The sequence below is a fragment of the Pseudophryne corroboree genome, chromosome 5 (genome assembly GCF_028390025.1).
Source record: "Pseudophryne corroboree isolate aPseCor3 chromosome 5, aPseCor3.hap2, whole genome shotgun sequence".
Taxonomy (NCBI): Eukaryota; Metazoa; Chordata; class Amphibia; order Anura; family Myobatrachidae; genus Pseudophryne; species Pseudophryne corroboree.
The window spans coordinates 212,741,628-212,755,819 of NC_086448.1; the positions used below are offsets into that span (position 1 = coordinate 212,741,628).

Consider the following 14,192-nt stretch of genomic DNA (forward strand, 5'->3'; position numbering starts at 1 on the left):
CGTGACACTGCAGTGCCACTCCTAAATGGGCCCGGTGTTTGTGTCGGCCACTAGGGTCGCTAATCTTACTCACACAGCTACCTCATTGCGCCTCTTTTTTTCTTTGCGTCATGTGCTGTTTGGGGAGGGTTTTTTGGAAGGGACATCCTGCGTGACACTGCAGTGCCACTCCTAAATGGGCCCGGTGTTTGTGTCGGCCACTACGGTCGCTAATCTTACTCACACAGCTACCTCATTGCGCCTCTTTTTTTCTTTGCGTCATGTGCTGTTTGGGGAGGGTTTTTTGGAAGGGACATCCTGCGTGACACTGCAGTGCCACTCCTAGATGGGCCCGGTGTTTGTGTCGGCCACTAGGGTCGCTAATCTTACTCACACAGCTACCTCATTGCGCCTCTTTTTTTCTTTGCGTCATGTGCTGTTTGGGGAGGGTTTTTTGGAAGGGACATCCTACGTGACACTGCAGTGCCACTCCTAGATGGGCCCGGTGTTTGTGTCGGCCACTAGGGTCGCTAATCTTACTCACACAGCTACCTCATTGCGCCTCTTTTTTTCTTTGCGTCATGTGCTGTTTGGGGAGGGTTTTTTGGAAGGGACATCCTGCGTGACACTGCAGTGCCACTCCTAAATGGGCCCGGTGTTTGTGTCGGCCACTAGGGTCGCTAATCTTACTCACACAGCTACCTCATTGCGCCTCTTTTTTTCTTTGCGTCATGTGCTGTTTGGGGAGGGTTTTTTGGAAGGGACATCCTGCGTGACACTGCAGTGCCACTCCTAGATGGGCCAGGTGTTTGTGTCGGCCACTAGGGTCGCTTAGCTTAGTCATCCAGCGACCTCGGTGCAAATTTTAGGACTAAAAATAATATTGTGAGGTGTGAGGTATTCAGAATAGACTGAAAATGAGTGGAAATTATGGTTTTTGAGGTTAATAATAATATGGGATCAAAATGACCCCCAAATTCTATGATTTAAGCTGTTTTTTAGGGTTTTTTGAAAAAAACACCCGAATCCAAAACACACCCGAATCCGACAAAAAAAATTCGGTGAGGTTTTGCCAAAACGCGGTCGAATCCAAAACACGGCCGCGGAACCGAACCCAAAACCAAAACACAAAACCCGAAAAATTTCAGGCGCTCATCACTACTTTTTACCTTATGTTCCTGCACAACAAAAGAAAACGCACCACTATCAGATGCAGTCCTTTCGGCCCAATAAATTCAAAAAAGGGCGAGGGTCTTCCTTCCTTGCTTCTAGAGGAAGAGGAAAGGGAAAGAAGTCACCGGCTTTGGCAAGTTCCCAAGAGCAGAAGTCCTCTCCAGCTTCTGCCAAATCCACCGCATGACGCTGGGGCTCCTCTGCGGGAGTCCGCACCGGTGGGGGCACGTCTCAAACTCTTCAGTCAGTTCTGGGCTCGTTCAGCCCTAGACCCATGGGTTTTGGAAATAGTGTCCCAGGGGTACAAGCTAGAGTTTCAAGACGTTCCCCCTCACCGATTTTTCAAATCGGCCATACCAGCTTCTCCTCCGGACAGGGAGGTGGTATGCGAAGCAATCCGGAAATTGTGTCAAAATCAAGTCATTGTCAGGGTTCCTTTGTCGCAACAGGGAGAAGGCTTCTATTCGAGCCTGTTCGTGGTCCCGAAGCCAGACGGCTCAGTCAGACCGATCCTGAACCTCAAATCCCTCAATTTCTACCTACGGAATTCAAATTCAAGATGGAATCGCTCCGGGCACTGATATCCAGTCTGGAGGAGGGGGATTTTATGGTGTCGGTAGACATAAAGGATGCCTATTTGCATGTTCCCATTTTTCCTCCACATCAGGCTTACCTGAGGTTTGCAGTGCAGGATTGCCATTATCAGTTTCAGACGTTGCCGTTTGGTCTGGCCACGGCTCCGAGAATTTTCACCAAAGTAATGGCACAAATTATGATTCTCCTGCGCAAGCAAGGAGTCACAATTATCCCGTACTTGGACAATCTAATGATAAAAGCGAGGTCCAAGGAACAATTACTGCAGAACATTACGCTCTCCCTGACAATTCTGCAACAACATGGTTGGCTCCTAAACTTGCCAAAATCGCAGTTGGTTCCGACGACACGTCTGTCGTTCTTGGGTATCATTCTGGACACGGAATTAGAGTTTTTCTTCCAGTGGAAAAGGCTCTAGAAATTCAGAACCTGGTCAAACAGATTCTGAAACCAGCAAGAGTGTCGATTTATCAATGCACTCGGTTGCTGGGGAAGATGGTGGCGGCCTACGAGGCCATTCAGTTTGGCAGATTCCATGCCAGAGTGTTTCAGCGGGACCTGTTGGACAAGTGGTCCGGGTCCCATCTGCACATGCACCGACAGATAATCCTGTCTTCCAAGACCAGAATCTCACTCCTGTGGTGGCTGCACAGCTCTCGCCTCCTAGAGGGACGCAGGTTCGGGATCCAGGACTGGATCCTGGTGACCACAGATGCGAGTCTCCGAGCCTGGGGTGCAGTCACACAGGGGGAAAATTTCCATGGAAAATGGTCAAGCCAGGAAGCTTGTCTGCACATATACATTCTGGAATTAAGGGCCATTTACAACAGCCTTCTACAAGCGGAACATCTTCGCGATCTGCCCGTCCTGATTCAGTCGGACAACATAACAGCAGTGGCGTACATAAACCGCGAGGGCGGAACGAAGAGCAGAGCGGCAATGTCAGAGGCCACAAAAGTTGTCCGCTGGGCGGAAAGGCATGTAAGCGCTCTGTCAGCGGTCTTCATTCCAGGTGTGGACAACTGGAAAGTAGACTTCCTCAGCAGACACGATCTCCATCCAGGAGAATAGGGTCTTCATCAAGAGGTCTTTGCAGAAGTGACAAGTCGTTGGGGAATTCCTCAAATAGACATGATGGCGTCTCGCCTCAACAAGAAACTTCCGAGATATTGTTCCAGGTTGAGGGACCCTCAAGCAATAGTGGTGGACGCCCTACTGACACCGTGGGTGTTTCAGTTGGTATATGTGTTCCCTCCGATTCCACTCATTCCAAAGGTGATAAAGATCATAAGAAGAACAAGGGTTCATGCAATCCTCATTGTTCCATTCTGGCCAAGGAGGGCCTGGTATCAAGATCTTCAGGAATTGCTCGTAGGAGATCCCTGACCTCTTCCTCTATGAGAGGATCTGTTACAGCAGTGGCCGTGCGTGTACTTACTGCGGCTTCGTTTGACGGCTTGGAGGTTGAACGCCGGATCCTAGCCCGAAAAGGTATTCCCAGTGAAGTCATTCCCACACTTCTTCAGGCTAGAAAAGAAGTATGGCGAAACATTATCACCGTATTTGGAGAAAATATGTGTCTTGGTGCGAATCCAAGAAGGCTCCTACGGAAGAATTTCAGCTGGGCCGTTTTCTCCATTTTCTGCAAGCAGGTGTGGATGCGGGCTTAAAATTAGGCTCAATTAAAGTACAAATTTCGGCCTTGTCAATTTTCTTTCAAAAAGAATTGGCTTCCCTTCCAGAAGTTCAGACTTTCGTGAAAGGCGTGCTGCACATCCAACCTCCCTTTGTGCCCCCGGTGGCACCATGGGATCTTAACGTGGTGTTGCAGTTCCTGCAATCTCATTGGTTTGAACCTTTACGTAAGGTAGAGTTGAAATTCGTCACTTGGAAAGTGATCATGCTGCGGGCCTTGGCCTCTGCAAGGCGGGTGTCTGAATTAGCAGCTTTGTCTCACAAGAGCCCCTATTTGATCTTCAAAGAAGATAGAGCAGAGTTGAGAACTCGTCAGCAATTTCGGCCGAAAGTGGTGTCATCGTTTCACATGAACCAACCTATTGTGGTGCCAGTGGCTACTGACGCCTTAGCGGAATCGAAGTCTCTAGATGTGGTCAGAGCTTTGAAAATTTATGTAGCCAGAACGGCTCAGATAAGGAAAACGGAGGCTCTGTTTGTCCTGTATGATCCCAACAAGATTGGGGCTCCTGCTTCCAAGCAGACTATTGCACGCTGGATCTGTAATACGATTCAGCAAGCTCATTCTACGGCTGGATTGCCGTTACCGAAAGCGGTAAAGGCCCATTCTACCAGAAAGGTGGGCTCATCCTGGGCGGCTGCCAGGGGGGTCTCGGCATTACAGCTTTGCCGAGCAGCTACTTGGTCGGGTTCAAACACTTTTGCAAAGTTTTACAAGTTTGATACCCTGGCTAAGGAGGACCTCTTGTTTGGTCAATCGGTGCTGCAGAGTCATCCGCACTCTCCCGCCCGTTCTTGAGCGTTGGTATAAACCCCATGGTTCTTGAAGTGTCTCCAGCATCCTCTAGGACGTAGGAGAAAATAGGATTTTAATACCTACCGGTAAATCCTTTTCTCTTAGTCCGTAGAGGATGCTGGGCGCCCGTCCCAGTGCGTACTGTATCTGCAGTCATTGGTAATGGTTACACACGTGTTGTGTTGCGTTTATAGTCAGCCTGTTGCTGTCGTTATTCATGCCGTTACATGCGTTGGGTAAAGTGCCATGTTGTACGGCATGCTTGAGGTGTGAGCTGGTATGTATCTCACCTTAGTTTAAATCAAAATAAATCCTTTTTCCTCGAAATGTCCGTCTCCCTGGGCACAGTTCCTATAACTGGAGTCTGGAGGAGGGGCATAAAGGGAGGAGCCAGTTCACACCCCTTTTAAAGTCTTAAAGTGCCCACGTCTCCTGTGGATCCCGTCTATACCCCATGGTTCTTGAAGTGTCCCCAGCATCCTCTACGGACTAAGAGAAAAGGATATACCGGTAGGTATTAAAATCCTATTTATTCCTGCTGGTAGGCAGGCATTGGCTGAGCAATTATGCAGAATCCAGCAGCGCAGCGGATTGGTGGAAATAATGGCATGTGACTGGAACCAACATGGCTGCGCCCAGTAGGCAGTAATGGCGGCGGAGGCCGGGGAGGGCAGGAGACGCCATACTTGACCATTTGCACACTGGAAACACAGGGATGATGTCGGAGGCCGCAGCGGGCAGGAGACGCCATACTCAACCATTTGTACACTAGAAGCACAGGAAAGGCGGCGGAGACCGCGGAGGGCTGGAGACGCCATTCTGGGATTTGGCAAGTTTAACCACATGAGGCCGCTGTGACCGCGCTGCGGGACAACATGGAGGAGATGTGGAGTGAGAACATCAACAGCGCAGCTGAGACCCGGCCCTGGAACGCTGAGCCAGCATCAGGAGGCACCTGAAAGGTAAATAACGGCGTCCAGTTACCCGGATCGTGACAATCAGTCTCAAAAGTAATTCATCTGTATAATATCAAGGGCCTAATTCAGACCTGATCGCAAAAGCAAAATCTATCTCTAATGGGCAAAACCATGTTGCACTGCAGATGGTGCAGATATAACATGTGCAGGGAGAGTTAGATTTGGGTGGGTTATATTGTTTCTGTGCAGAGTAAATACTAGCTGCTTTATTTTTACACTACAATTTAGATTTCAGTTTAAACACACCCCACCCAAATCTAAAGGGCCCTACACATATAAAGATCCGCCGCCGAGCTGACCGGCGGATACGGCCGACGGGTGACCCGGCTGCAGGGGGGGCAGTGACGGGGGGAGTGAAGTTTCTTCACTCGCTCCGTCACCCGGCTCCTCTGAAGTGCAGGCAAATATGGATGAGATCGTCCATATTGGCCTGCATGACAGCCGACGGGGCACCAGCGATGAACGAGCGCGGGGCCACGCTTCGTTCATCGCTGGTGACTCCACACTCAAAGATATGAACGTTATCTCGTTCAATAATGAACGAGATCGTTCATATCTTTGAGGGCCTATAACTTTCTCTGCACATGTTATATGTGCGCCACCTGCACTGCACATGGTTTTTCCCATTAGAGAAACATTTTGCTGCTGCAATCAGGTCTGAATTAGGCCCAATATAATATTAACTTTCATCCCCTTCTCCTCTTAGGAGGTAGTTGATCAAAAACCTCCATGTGTTCAAACATAAGACAAGTAAGTAAGTACTGTAAGTAAGTAAGTAAGTAGGTCAGTGTGGTAATACAGTAGCAGGGTCATGGGTTTGATTCCTACCAGGGCCTTAACTGTGTACAGTTTGTATGTACTGCCAGTGCTGCATGGGATCCTTTGGGCACTCTGACCTACAATCCAAAAAACATACTGGCAGGTTAACTGGTCTGACAAAATTAACCCTAATGTGTGTGTTAAAGTGAGTGTATAGCGCATAGCGCATATTGGCTCTCGTTCAGCTTGGATCGCTATATTCCAAAAACACGAATCTGTCAATTATCGGAAGACTGCGCATATGCAATGAATGCACTGCTCGTGCATGAAAGCCACTTCGCGAACACACATGCGATCGCAGGCTCAGTGGAATGCGATTGCAGAGTGATTGACAAGAAGTGACCTTCTGTGAGTGTAAACGTGGCGTTTGTGGGTGGGGGGTTGGAAAAACGCAGGCTTGTCATGGCCGTTTTGTGGGCATGTATCTGACGCCGGCTGCAATTGCTTGTGATTAAAAACATGGCGCCGGTGCGACTGCATCTGCATTATTCTGAGTAGGCATGGGTCAACTGCAACATGCTGACTCTACCACATATGTTGTAAGCTCTACTGGAGCAGAGACTGATTTGAGTGATTAAATATTCTCTTTAAAGTGCTGCATAATATGTGAGCACTTAATAAAGAAAGTGTTATTGAACAGATTGTGTTCCTCATTGTTGGCAGCCAGGTGACAGTATTCATGATCTATTTTTCATTTCAGATCACAAATAGAAGTTAAAGTTCTGGAACAAATAGAAAGTCATAAAACTATGGAACTAGAGGTAATAAATTAAGCTTAATGCGCAATTTTATTTTGTAGCATAATACAGCTTAACTCAAATTAAGCCTTGCTCTGTCACTTCAGCCTCCTGTACCCTGTGTTACGCCAGAATTTTGCCACCTGTCACTGTAACCTCCTGACCAGTGTCATTCCAGCCTCCTGTCCTCTGTGTCATTCCAGACACCTGCCACTCCAGCCTCTTGCCCCCTGTCACTTCAGCCTCTTGCCCTTATCACTGCAGCCTCCTGCCCCTTGCCACTTCAGCCCCGTCACTCCAGCATTCTGTCCCATGTTTCACTCCAGAATTCTGCCAATAAACTGCAAATTATTTATGCAGTAAAAACAGTACAACTGAGCAATATGACAAGGAAGAGGTTGGACTTTTATTCATATTCCATGTGATGGAATGTACCGCAATATTCTGCAGTTATTATAATTAGCTGCCAATATATATCTATATATAGCCTCCAATTCTGCTTAAAATAGTACACTGCTGTAAGCTATTAACCTTCTATAGAATATTGATAGTCTTGAGCTTGTTATTTAGCAGATTTGTATAATAAATTCAATAAGATGTCTGTTAGATGTATATCTAGTATTAGAAAGGGATTGACTGCCTGTCAGGATCCCATACTGATCCCATTAGAAATATTGAACAGTTAAAAACAGCATTATCCCCACATAGTACAAAATCCTGAGCTGTGATAGGGACAAATGTTCTCAGTTCTATCCAAAGAGGGTGTAGCTAGAGAAGGGATGGTAGTGTATTTTGACAAATTTAACTAATTTAACAATGAGGGTCTTTTGGTTGAACAAAGCGGGTAATTCTGAGTTGATCGCAGCAGGAACTTTGTTAGCAGTTGGGCAAAACCATGGGGGTAATTCCAAGTTGATCGCAGCAGGATTTTTTTTTAGCAATTGGGCAAAACCATGTGCACTGCAGGGGAGTGTGCAGAGAGAGTATAACATATAACATGTGCAGAGAGAGATAGATTTGGGTGGGGTGTGTTCAATCTGCAATCTAATTTGCAGTGTAAAAATAAAGCAGCCAGTATTTACCCTGCACAGAAACAAAATAATCCACCTAAATCTAACTCTCTCTCTCTCTCTCTCTCTCTCTCTGCGCTCGACCCGCTACAGGCACAGTTATATCTGCCCCTCCTGCAGTGCACATGGATTTGCCCAACTGCTAAAAAATTTCCTGCTGCGATCAACTTGGAATTACCCCCAAAGTCTGTCTCTCTCTGTTACAAGGCTTTACTTATACTTGTAAAAATGGGATGCAGTTAATATCCCATCTATTGGGACCCTGGCGTTCAGGAGACAGACGCTGGAATCCCGACAGCCGGTGAATACCAGCAGTCAGAATCCCGTCAAATGCGGGTTATACCCACTTGTTTCTGCGGTGTATGCCAGCAACCGAGTGGAAATATAACTGTGCCTGTAGCGGGACGAGCGCAGCGAGCACGCAAGGGGACTCGCCGCCTCACTGCCGGGATTCCAACAGACATAATGCTGCTGTCGGTATAGTGACAGCCCACATCCAGTCTGCTGTGATATCATATGTATTCCATGGCTATAACTCAGTCTATCCAGAATAAAAGTCTGCCTTGAACTTGTAATAAACTCAGTCTTTGATATCTCATAGTGTGGGGGAAAGGGTTTTCTTCATAACCTCTTTGCATTGTTTAGCTTGTGGAATATGGTGCTATGCTGTCTGCGCCCTCCAAAAACTGACAATGATTACTTAAGCTAGATATCAAACTGGACCGGGGCTTTGGTCACTCAGTTTCCAATGTACTCACTCAGACCCTTAGAACGGAGGATTTCACTTGCTGGACTAGTTTTCAACGGTTCTTCACTGTTAAGAGATGGTCGCTGTGTCCGCGCCTTTCACTAGGCCTGGCGGTGTCTGCTCTCCGGCTGCAGCGTCTCAACACTCGTTCACCCGGCACTTGGCTCTCTGGCAGCACCCCAATGCTTACATTATGCATTGCTGCTCTCACCGCCCAGCATCCAGCGGCTGACACTCGTTCTCAGCTCCCACTCTACTCCTCGCACGGAATGCATTCAGCACCTCCTGTCTCCACTCTGCTCCACCTTCTACTTCCCACAAGGCTCCTTTCTCTCCAGGCTGCCATACCCAGTCAGCTTTTCACAATCAGCCCACGTGATCGGACCAGGGTCCCCGCTTAACTCCTGCTGTGACAGCGCCCTTCTCTGCTGCTGCTGTGGACTTGACACACACACCATTTTCCAGGGTACCACACACTTACATGCAGGGAGATGAAGGAAAGCTCATACACATAGCACACTTATTATGAAACCGCATATTAGCGCTGATAGGGCAGTCACGCTCTACAAGTAGCATGTTAGCGCTGATAGGGGAGACAGACTGTACCGATAGTGCTCTGGTGAGCTTATGGTTGGAGGTCACGCTGATCAGCCGGACACTTCCTGTTCAACCTAACAATAATTTCCCATTGCGTAATCAAATGTTGACATTGCTGGAATGTTGGCATGTCAACAATACAATTTTGAATGCACTTTTCATGTAACACTAGCCCTTACCACAGCCTCACCATAACCTTAACTCTAATTGCAGCCTAACCCCAAATTTGGGGGTCGACATTCTGGTTGTTGACATTCTAACAATGTCAACATTATGTCAGTGAATGTCGGCATGTTGAATGTTGTCGTTCTGTATGTGTCGACATTGTGGTATTGACATTCTGACTGCATACCTTTATTGCTATACATGTTACATACATGCCTCTCGTGCCATTATTTCGGCCAATGAAAACTTTTGTATAGGGTCCGGCTGTGCCAATTTTCCAGTGACAATGTTGTGAGGTATGGGTTTGTCCTGTTTTGATATTGAAACTTAAACTGCTGTCTGATATTGTAACCATGGAGAGAAGACTGTGATATGGACACAACAGTCCTGTTTTCGGGTCACAGGAAAGCCATGTATTTACTACATGTATGAGACACCTTTTAGAATGTGAATCAGTAATGTCATTAAGTCCCAGTGAGGTCACAGGCTACTTTCTCATGAATATTAGCCCAGCCCAAAACCCCCTCCCCCCAACCCCGTCTACAGAAAACTGACTTTCAATGAACACGAAGTGAGCAAGTCTCCCGCACCCCTGCTTACCTCGGCAGCCTCCGCCCATAGCAGAAAAAAGGGCTGGGGGGGGGGGGAGGTATTTGGGAGGCTCTGTCACTCATTGCCCTGAGTAGCGGTGAATAGACGCTGTGCGCAGGCCCACAGCGTCTATTCACAGGAGACAGAGGGAGAAAGGGCATGCCAGCAGCTCGCAGAGCGCTGGGCATGCCCCCTCAATGACGAAAACAGGAGACATGACAGGCGATCGCGGCATTGCTGCGGAACCACGCCCCCTTTTCCTGAGGCCACGCCTCCTTTTTGGGCAGGCGCGGCTTCGTCGCGCATTAAGGTCCCTCTTTTCGTTGGGTAAATGTTGGGAGGTATGCAGAATAACTTGGGTTATTGTCGGGTCAACCCGGGTCGCAGCACGAAAAATAACCCGGGTCCGTGACTCGGGAATCCAAAATGGGTAGCAAGCAGCAGCGGCTTCTACCTTACAGAAGGAAGCATGTGCAAAACCACTATCAGCTGCAGCCTATAGAAGCTGGCTAGGGTTGACGCGGCAGGGTGCTTGATTCCTACAGGAGGTTAGCTCTCTGCCTATCACAGCCCGGTCTGGCAGTCCCGGAGGGAGAAAATGCCTCCCAATGGGACTGCCTGTAGTGTCTATGACTGGCAGGTAGGACCAGGGCCGTTTCTAGACAATTTGGCTCTCAGTGCGAGATTTTAAAATGCGCCCCCCCCCCCATATAGCCGTAAAAAGAAAAAGCATGCGCGCGCCGAAGGCGCGCGCGCTCCCGACGAGGGTGTGTGGCCTGATTAAAATGGGTGTGGTCTCATTAAAGTGCGCGCAGCCTCGTCTGATATCATCACACCCACCACAGGGGAAAAAAAATAAAAATAAAAAAAGTCCCCTTTTTACACATTACAGCAGGCAAGTGTCCCCATATTACACAGCGCGACAGGCAGGTGTCCCCATTTTACACAGCGCGGCAGGCAGGTGTCCCCATTTTACAAAGTGCGGTAGGCAGGTATCCCCATTTTACACAGTACGGTAGGCAGGTATCCCCATTTTACACAGTACGGTAGGCAGGTATCCCCATTTTACACAGTGCGGCAGGCAGATATCACCATTTTACACAGTACGCAGGCAGGTGCCCCCATTTTACACAGTGCGGCAGGCAGGTATCCCCATTTTACACAGTGCGGCAGGCAGGTGTCCCCATTTTATACAGTGCGGCAGGCATCCCCATAGGCAGGTGTCCCCATTTTATACAGTGCGGCAGGCAACCCCATATGCAGGTGTCCCCATTTTCACAGTGCGGCAGGCAACCCCATATGCAGGTGTCCCCATTTTATACAGTGCGGCAGGCAACCCCATAGGCAGGTGTCCCCATTTTATACAGTGCAGCAGGCAACCCCATATGCAGGTGTCCCCATTTTATACAGTGCAGCAGGCAACCCCATATGCAGGTGTCCCCATTTTATACAGTGCGGCAGGCAACCCCATAGGCAGGTGTCCCCATTTTATACAGTGCAGCAGGCAACCCCATATGCAGGTGTCCCCATTTTATACAGTACAGCAGGCAACCCCATATGCAGGTGTCCCCATTTTATACAGTGCGGCAGGCATGTATCCCCATAGGCAGGTGTCCCCATTTTACACAGTGCGGCAGTCAGGTTTCAAGTGGGGGGGGGGAGGAAGAGGGAGAAAGAGAGAGAGGATACTTACATCTTCCCGCTCCTCGGTCCCGCCGCCTCACGTCCCTCGCGCCGGCCGCCTCCTCCTTCCATGCGTATCTCCTTATCTCCTCTCCCCGAGCGCTCCTGCTCGGGGGGCGGAGTTTCGCGGAATGACGCGTATGCGTCGTGACGTCACGACGCAAACGCGTCATTCCGCGAAACTCCGCCCCCCGAGCAGGAGCGCTCGGGAGAGGAGATAAGGAGTCACAAAGTGCCGCGGCGGGCGCCCCGTGCGATTGCACGGCTCGCCCGCCGCTAGAAACGGCACTGGGTAGGACTTCCAACAGGAAGTCACTGCAAGTCACAGTGAAGCCAGCGCAGTCTCACGGACTGCATCTAGCTTCACTGTCAGTGAGCTCAGTTGAAGATTTTACCTGGTGAGGGGCTGCAGTCCTGTAACGCATAGGTAAAAACCGCCACTGGTAGCAAGCAAGGTTGGACCCATGAAGGACCACGAGTCACAGGGCAGTGTAAACGGTGTAGATCCCTTCGGATCCGTTAAAGGCGCAAACTTTACAAAAGGTTGTGGGTTCGCTCCTGAATGCAGGAGTGGTAGTGCCGCTTCAGGTTACTACTCGACCCTGTTTCTAGTTCTGAAACCCAATGGGTCTTTCCAGCCTATACTCAACCTCAAATCACTGAACAAGTTTGTGAGAGTGTCCAAGTTCCGTATGGAAACACTGCGCTCAATTGTACTGGCTATGGAACCCAGAGACTATATGGTGTTGGCATTCGACATGGTAGAGTACGCTCAATTTCATTCTCGCCCTCTGCAGAGGTTAATACTTTCCAAGAGGGACGGCCTACCTCATCGCATCAGATCTCACATGATCATTTTGACTCCGGAGGTTCATATGTCACTGACCTGGTGGCTACAGGACCAGCAATTGAGCAGGGGCCGTCCCTTCTGGAACCGCGACTGGGTCCTGCCTACAATGGACGCCAGTCTAAGGGGGTGGGGTGCGGTTATGGGGCAACACTCTTTTCAGGGTCGCTGGACCATGGAAGAGTCACTCCTCCCAATAAACATTCTTGAGTTGCGGGCAGTGTTCAATGCATTGACTCTCACCCTGCCTCTGGTACAGAAAAGGCCGATTCAATTACGGTCAGACAATGCCACTATGGTGGCATACATAAACCATCAAGGCGCACTTAAAGCCGCATCGCTATGATAAAAGTGTCAAAAATCCTTCGTTGGGCGGAGCTCCATCTGCCAGCAATATCGGCAGTGTTCATTCCGGGCGTCCTAAACTGGGAAGTGGACTTCCTCAGTCACCAGGACATGCATGCTGGAGAGTGGAGTCTTCATCCAGAAGTCTTTCAATATCCTAGTGACAAGTGGGATCTACCAGATGTAGACATGATCGCGTCTCGACACAATCATAAGGTTCAGGTTTTCGGATCAAGGACCTGGGATCCTCAAGCAGCGTTCGTGGACGCACTGGCAATTCCATGGAACTTTCGGCTGCCCTACGTGTTCCCTCCACTGTCACGCCTGCCCAGGGTCCTGCGGAAGTTCAAACAAGAAGAAGGATTTCTACTTCTAGTCGCTCCAGCGTGGCCCAGACGGCATTGGTTCTCAGACCTGCGGGGTCTATCGACAGAGTGTCCTCTTCTACTTCCTCAGCTCCCAGACCTCCTTTTACAGGGCCCTTGTCGTTATCCGGACCTGGCCAGGCTGGCTTTGACGGCATGGCTCTTGAAGCTTCGCTCCTGAGAGCCAAAGGAATCTCTGAGGCTGTCATCCAAACTATGTTAAAAGCCCGTAAATTGGCTTCAGCTCGAATTTATTACAGGGTCTGGAATTCTTACTTCACCTGGTGTGCTGATAAGAATTATGATGCATACAAATTCACAACTTCCAGAATTCTGGCTTTTCTGCAAAGAGGCCTGGACTTAGGCCTTCGTCTGGCCTCCCTCAAGGTTCACATATCTGCCTTGTCGGTATAAATTCAGAGAAAAATTGCATCTATACCTGACGTTCATACATTCACTCAGGGTGTCTTACGGATTCAGCTTCCCTATGTCCCTCCTGTGGCTCCATGGAATCTGTCTGTTGTCCTTAATGCCCTGCAAGAGTCTCCATTTGAATCTCTTGAGACAGTGGACCTTAAATGGCTCTCGGCCAAGGTCTTGTTTTTACTGGCTATTGCCTCTGCTAGAAGGGTGTCGGGTTTAGGCGCATTGTCCTGTCGTCCACTCTTTATAATATTTCATCGTGACCGGGCAGTTTTTCGTGACCGGGCAGTTCTTAGAACTCACCCAGGTTATTTACCTAAGGTGGTGTGATCTTTTCACCATAACCAAGAGACTGTTCCGGTCTTTATCTCTTCTGATTTGTCCTCCAAAGAGCGGTCTTTGGAGGTGGTACGGGCTCTCCGTATATATGTGGAGAGGGCTGCCTCTATCAGAAGGTCAGACTCCCTTTTTGTCTTGTTTGGTTTTCACAAACGTGGCTGGCCTGCGAATAAGCAAACCTTGACCAGATGGATTAGAATGGTGATTGCACAAGCTTATGCGCAGGCTGGTCTCCCAGCTCCTGCTGCT

The 14,192-nt window shown here is 49.1% G+C and overlaps 1 protein-coding gene across 19 annotated transcripts in view; it reads left to right on the plus strand.

Annotated features, from left to right (window-relative positions):
• The window catches only part of CCDC7 (coiled-coil domain containing 7), a 502,159-nt gene that overhangs the window by 179,589 nt on the left and 308,378 nt on the right, over nt 1-14,192 (plus strand). For 18 of the 19 annotated variants that reach the window (XM_063922082.1, XM_063922092.1, XM_063922099.1 and 15 more), the window contains exon 13: nt 6,734-6,794. The exons of the other annotated variant lie outside the window; for it this stretch is intronic. In XM_063922082.1, the coding sequence (XP_063778152.1) occupies nt 6,734-6,794 (61 nt within the window). The remainder of the gene's footprint in view (nt 1-6,733; nt 6,795-14,192) is intronic. 19 annotated transcript variants of the gene reach the window in all.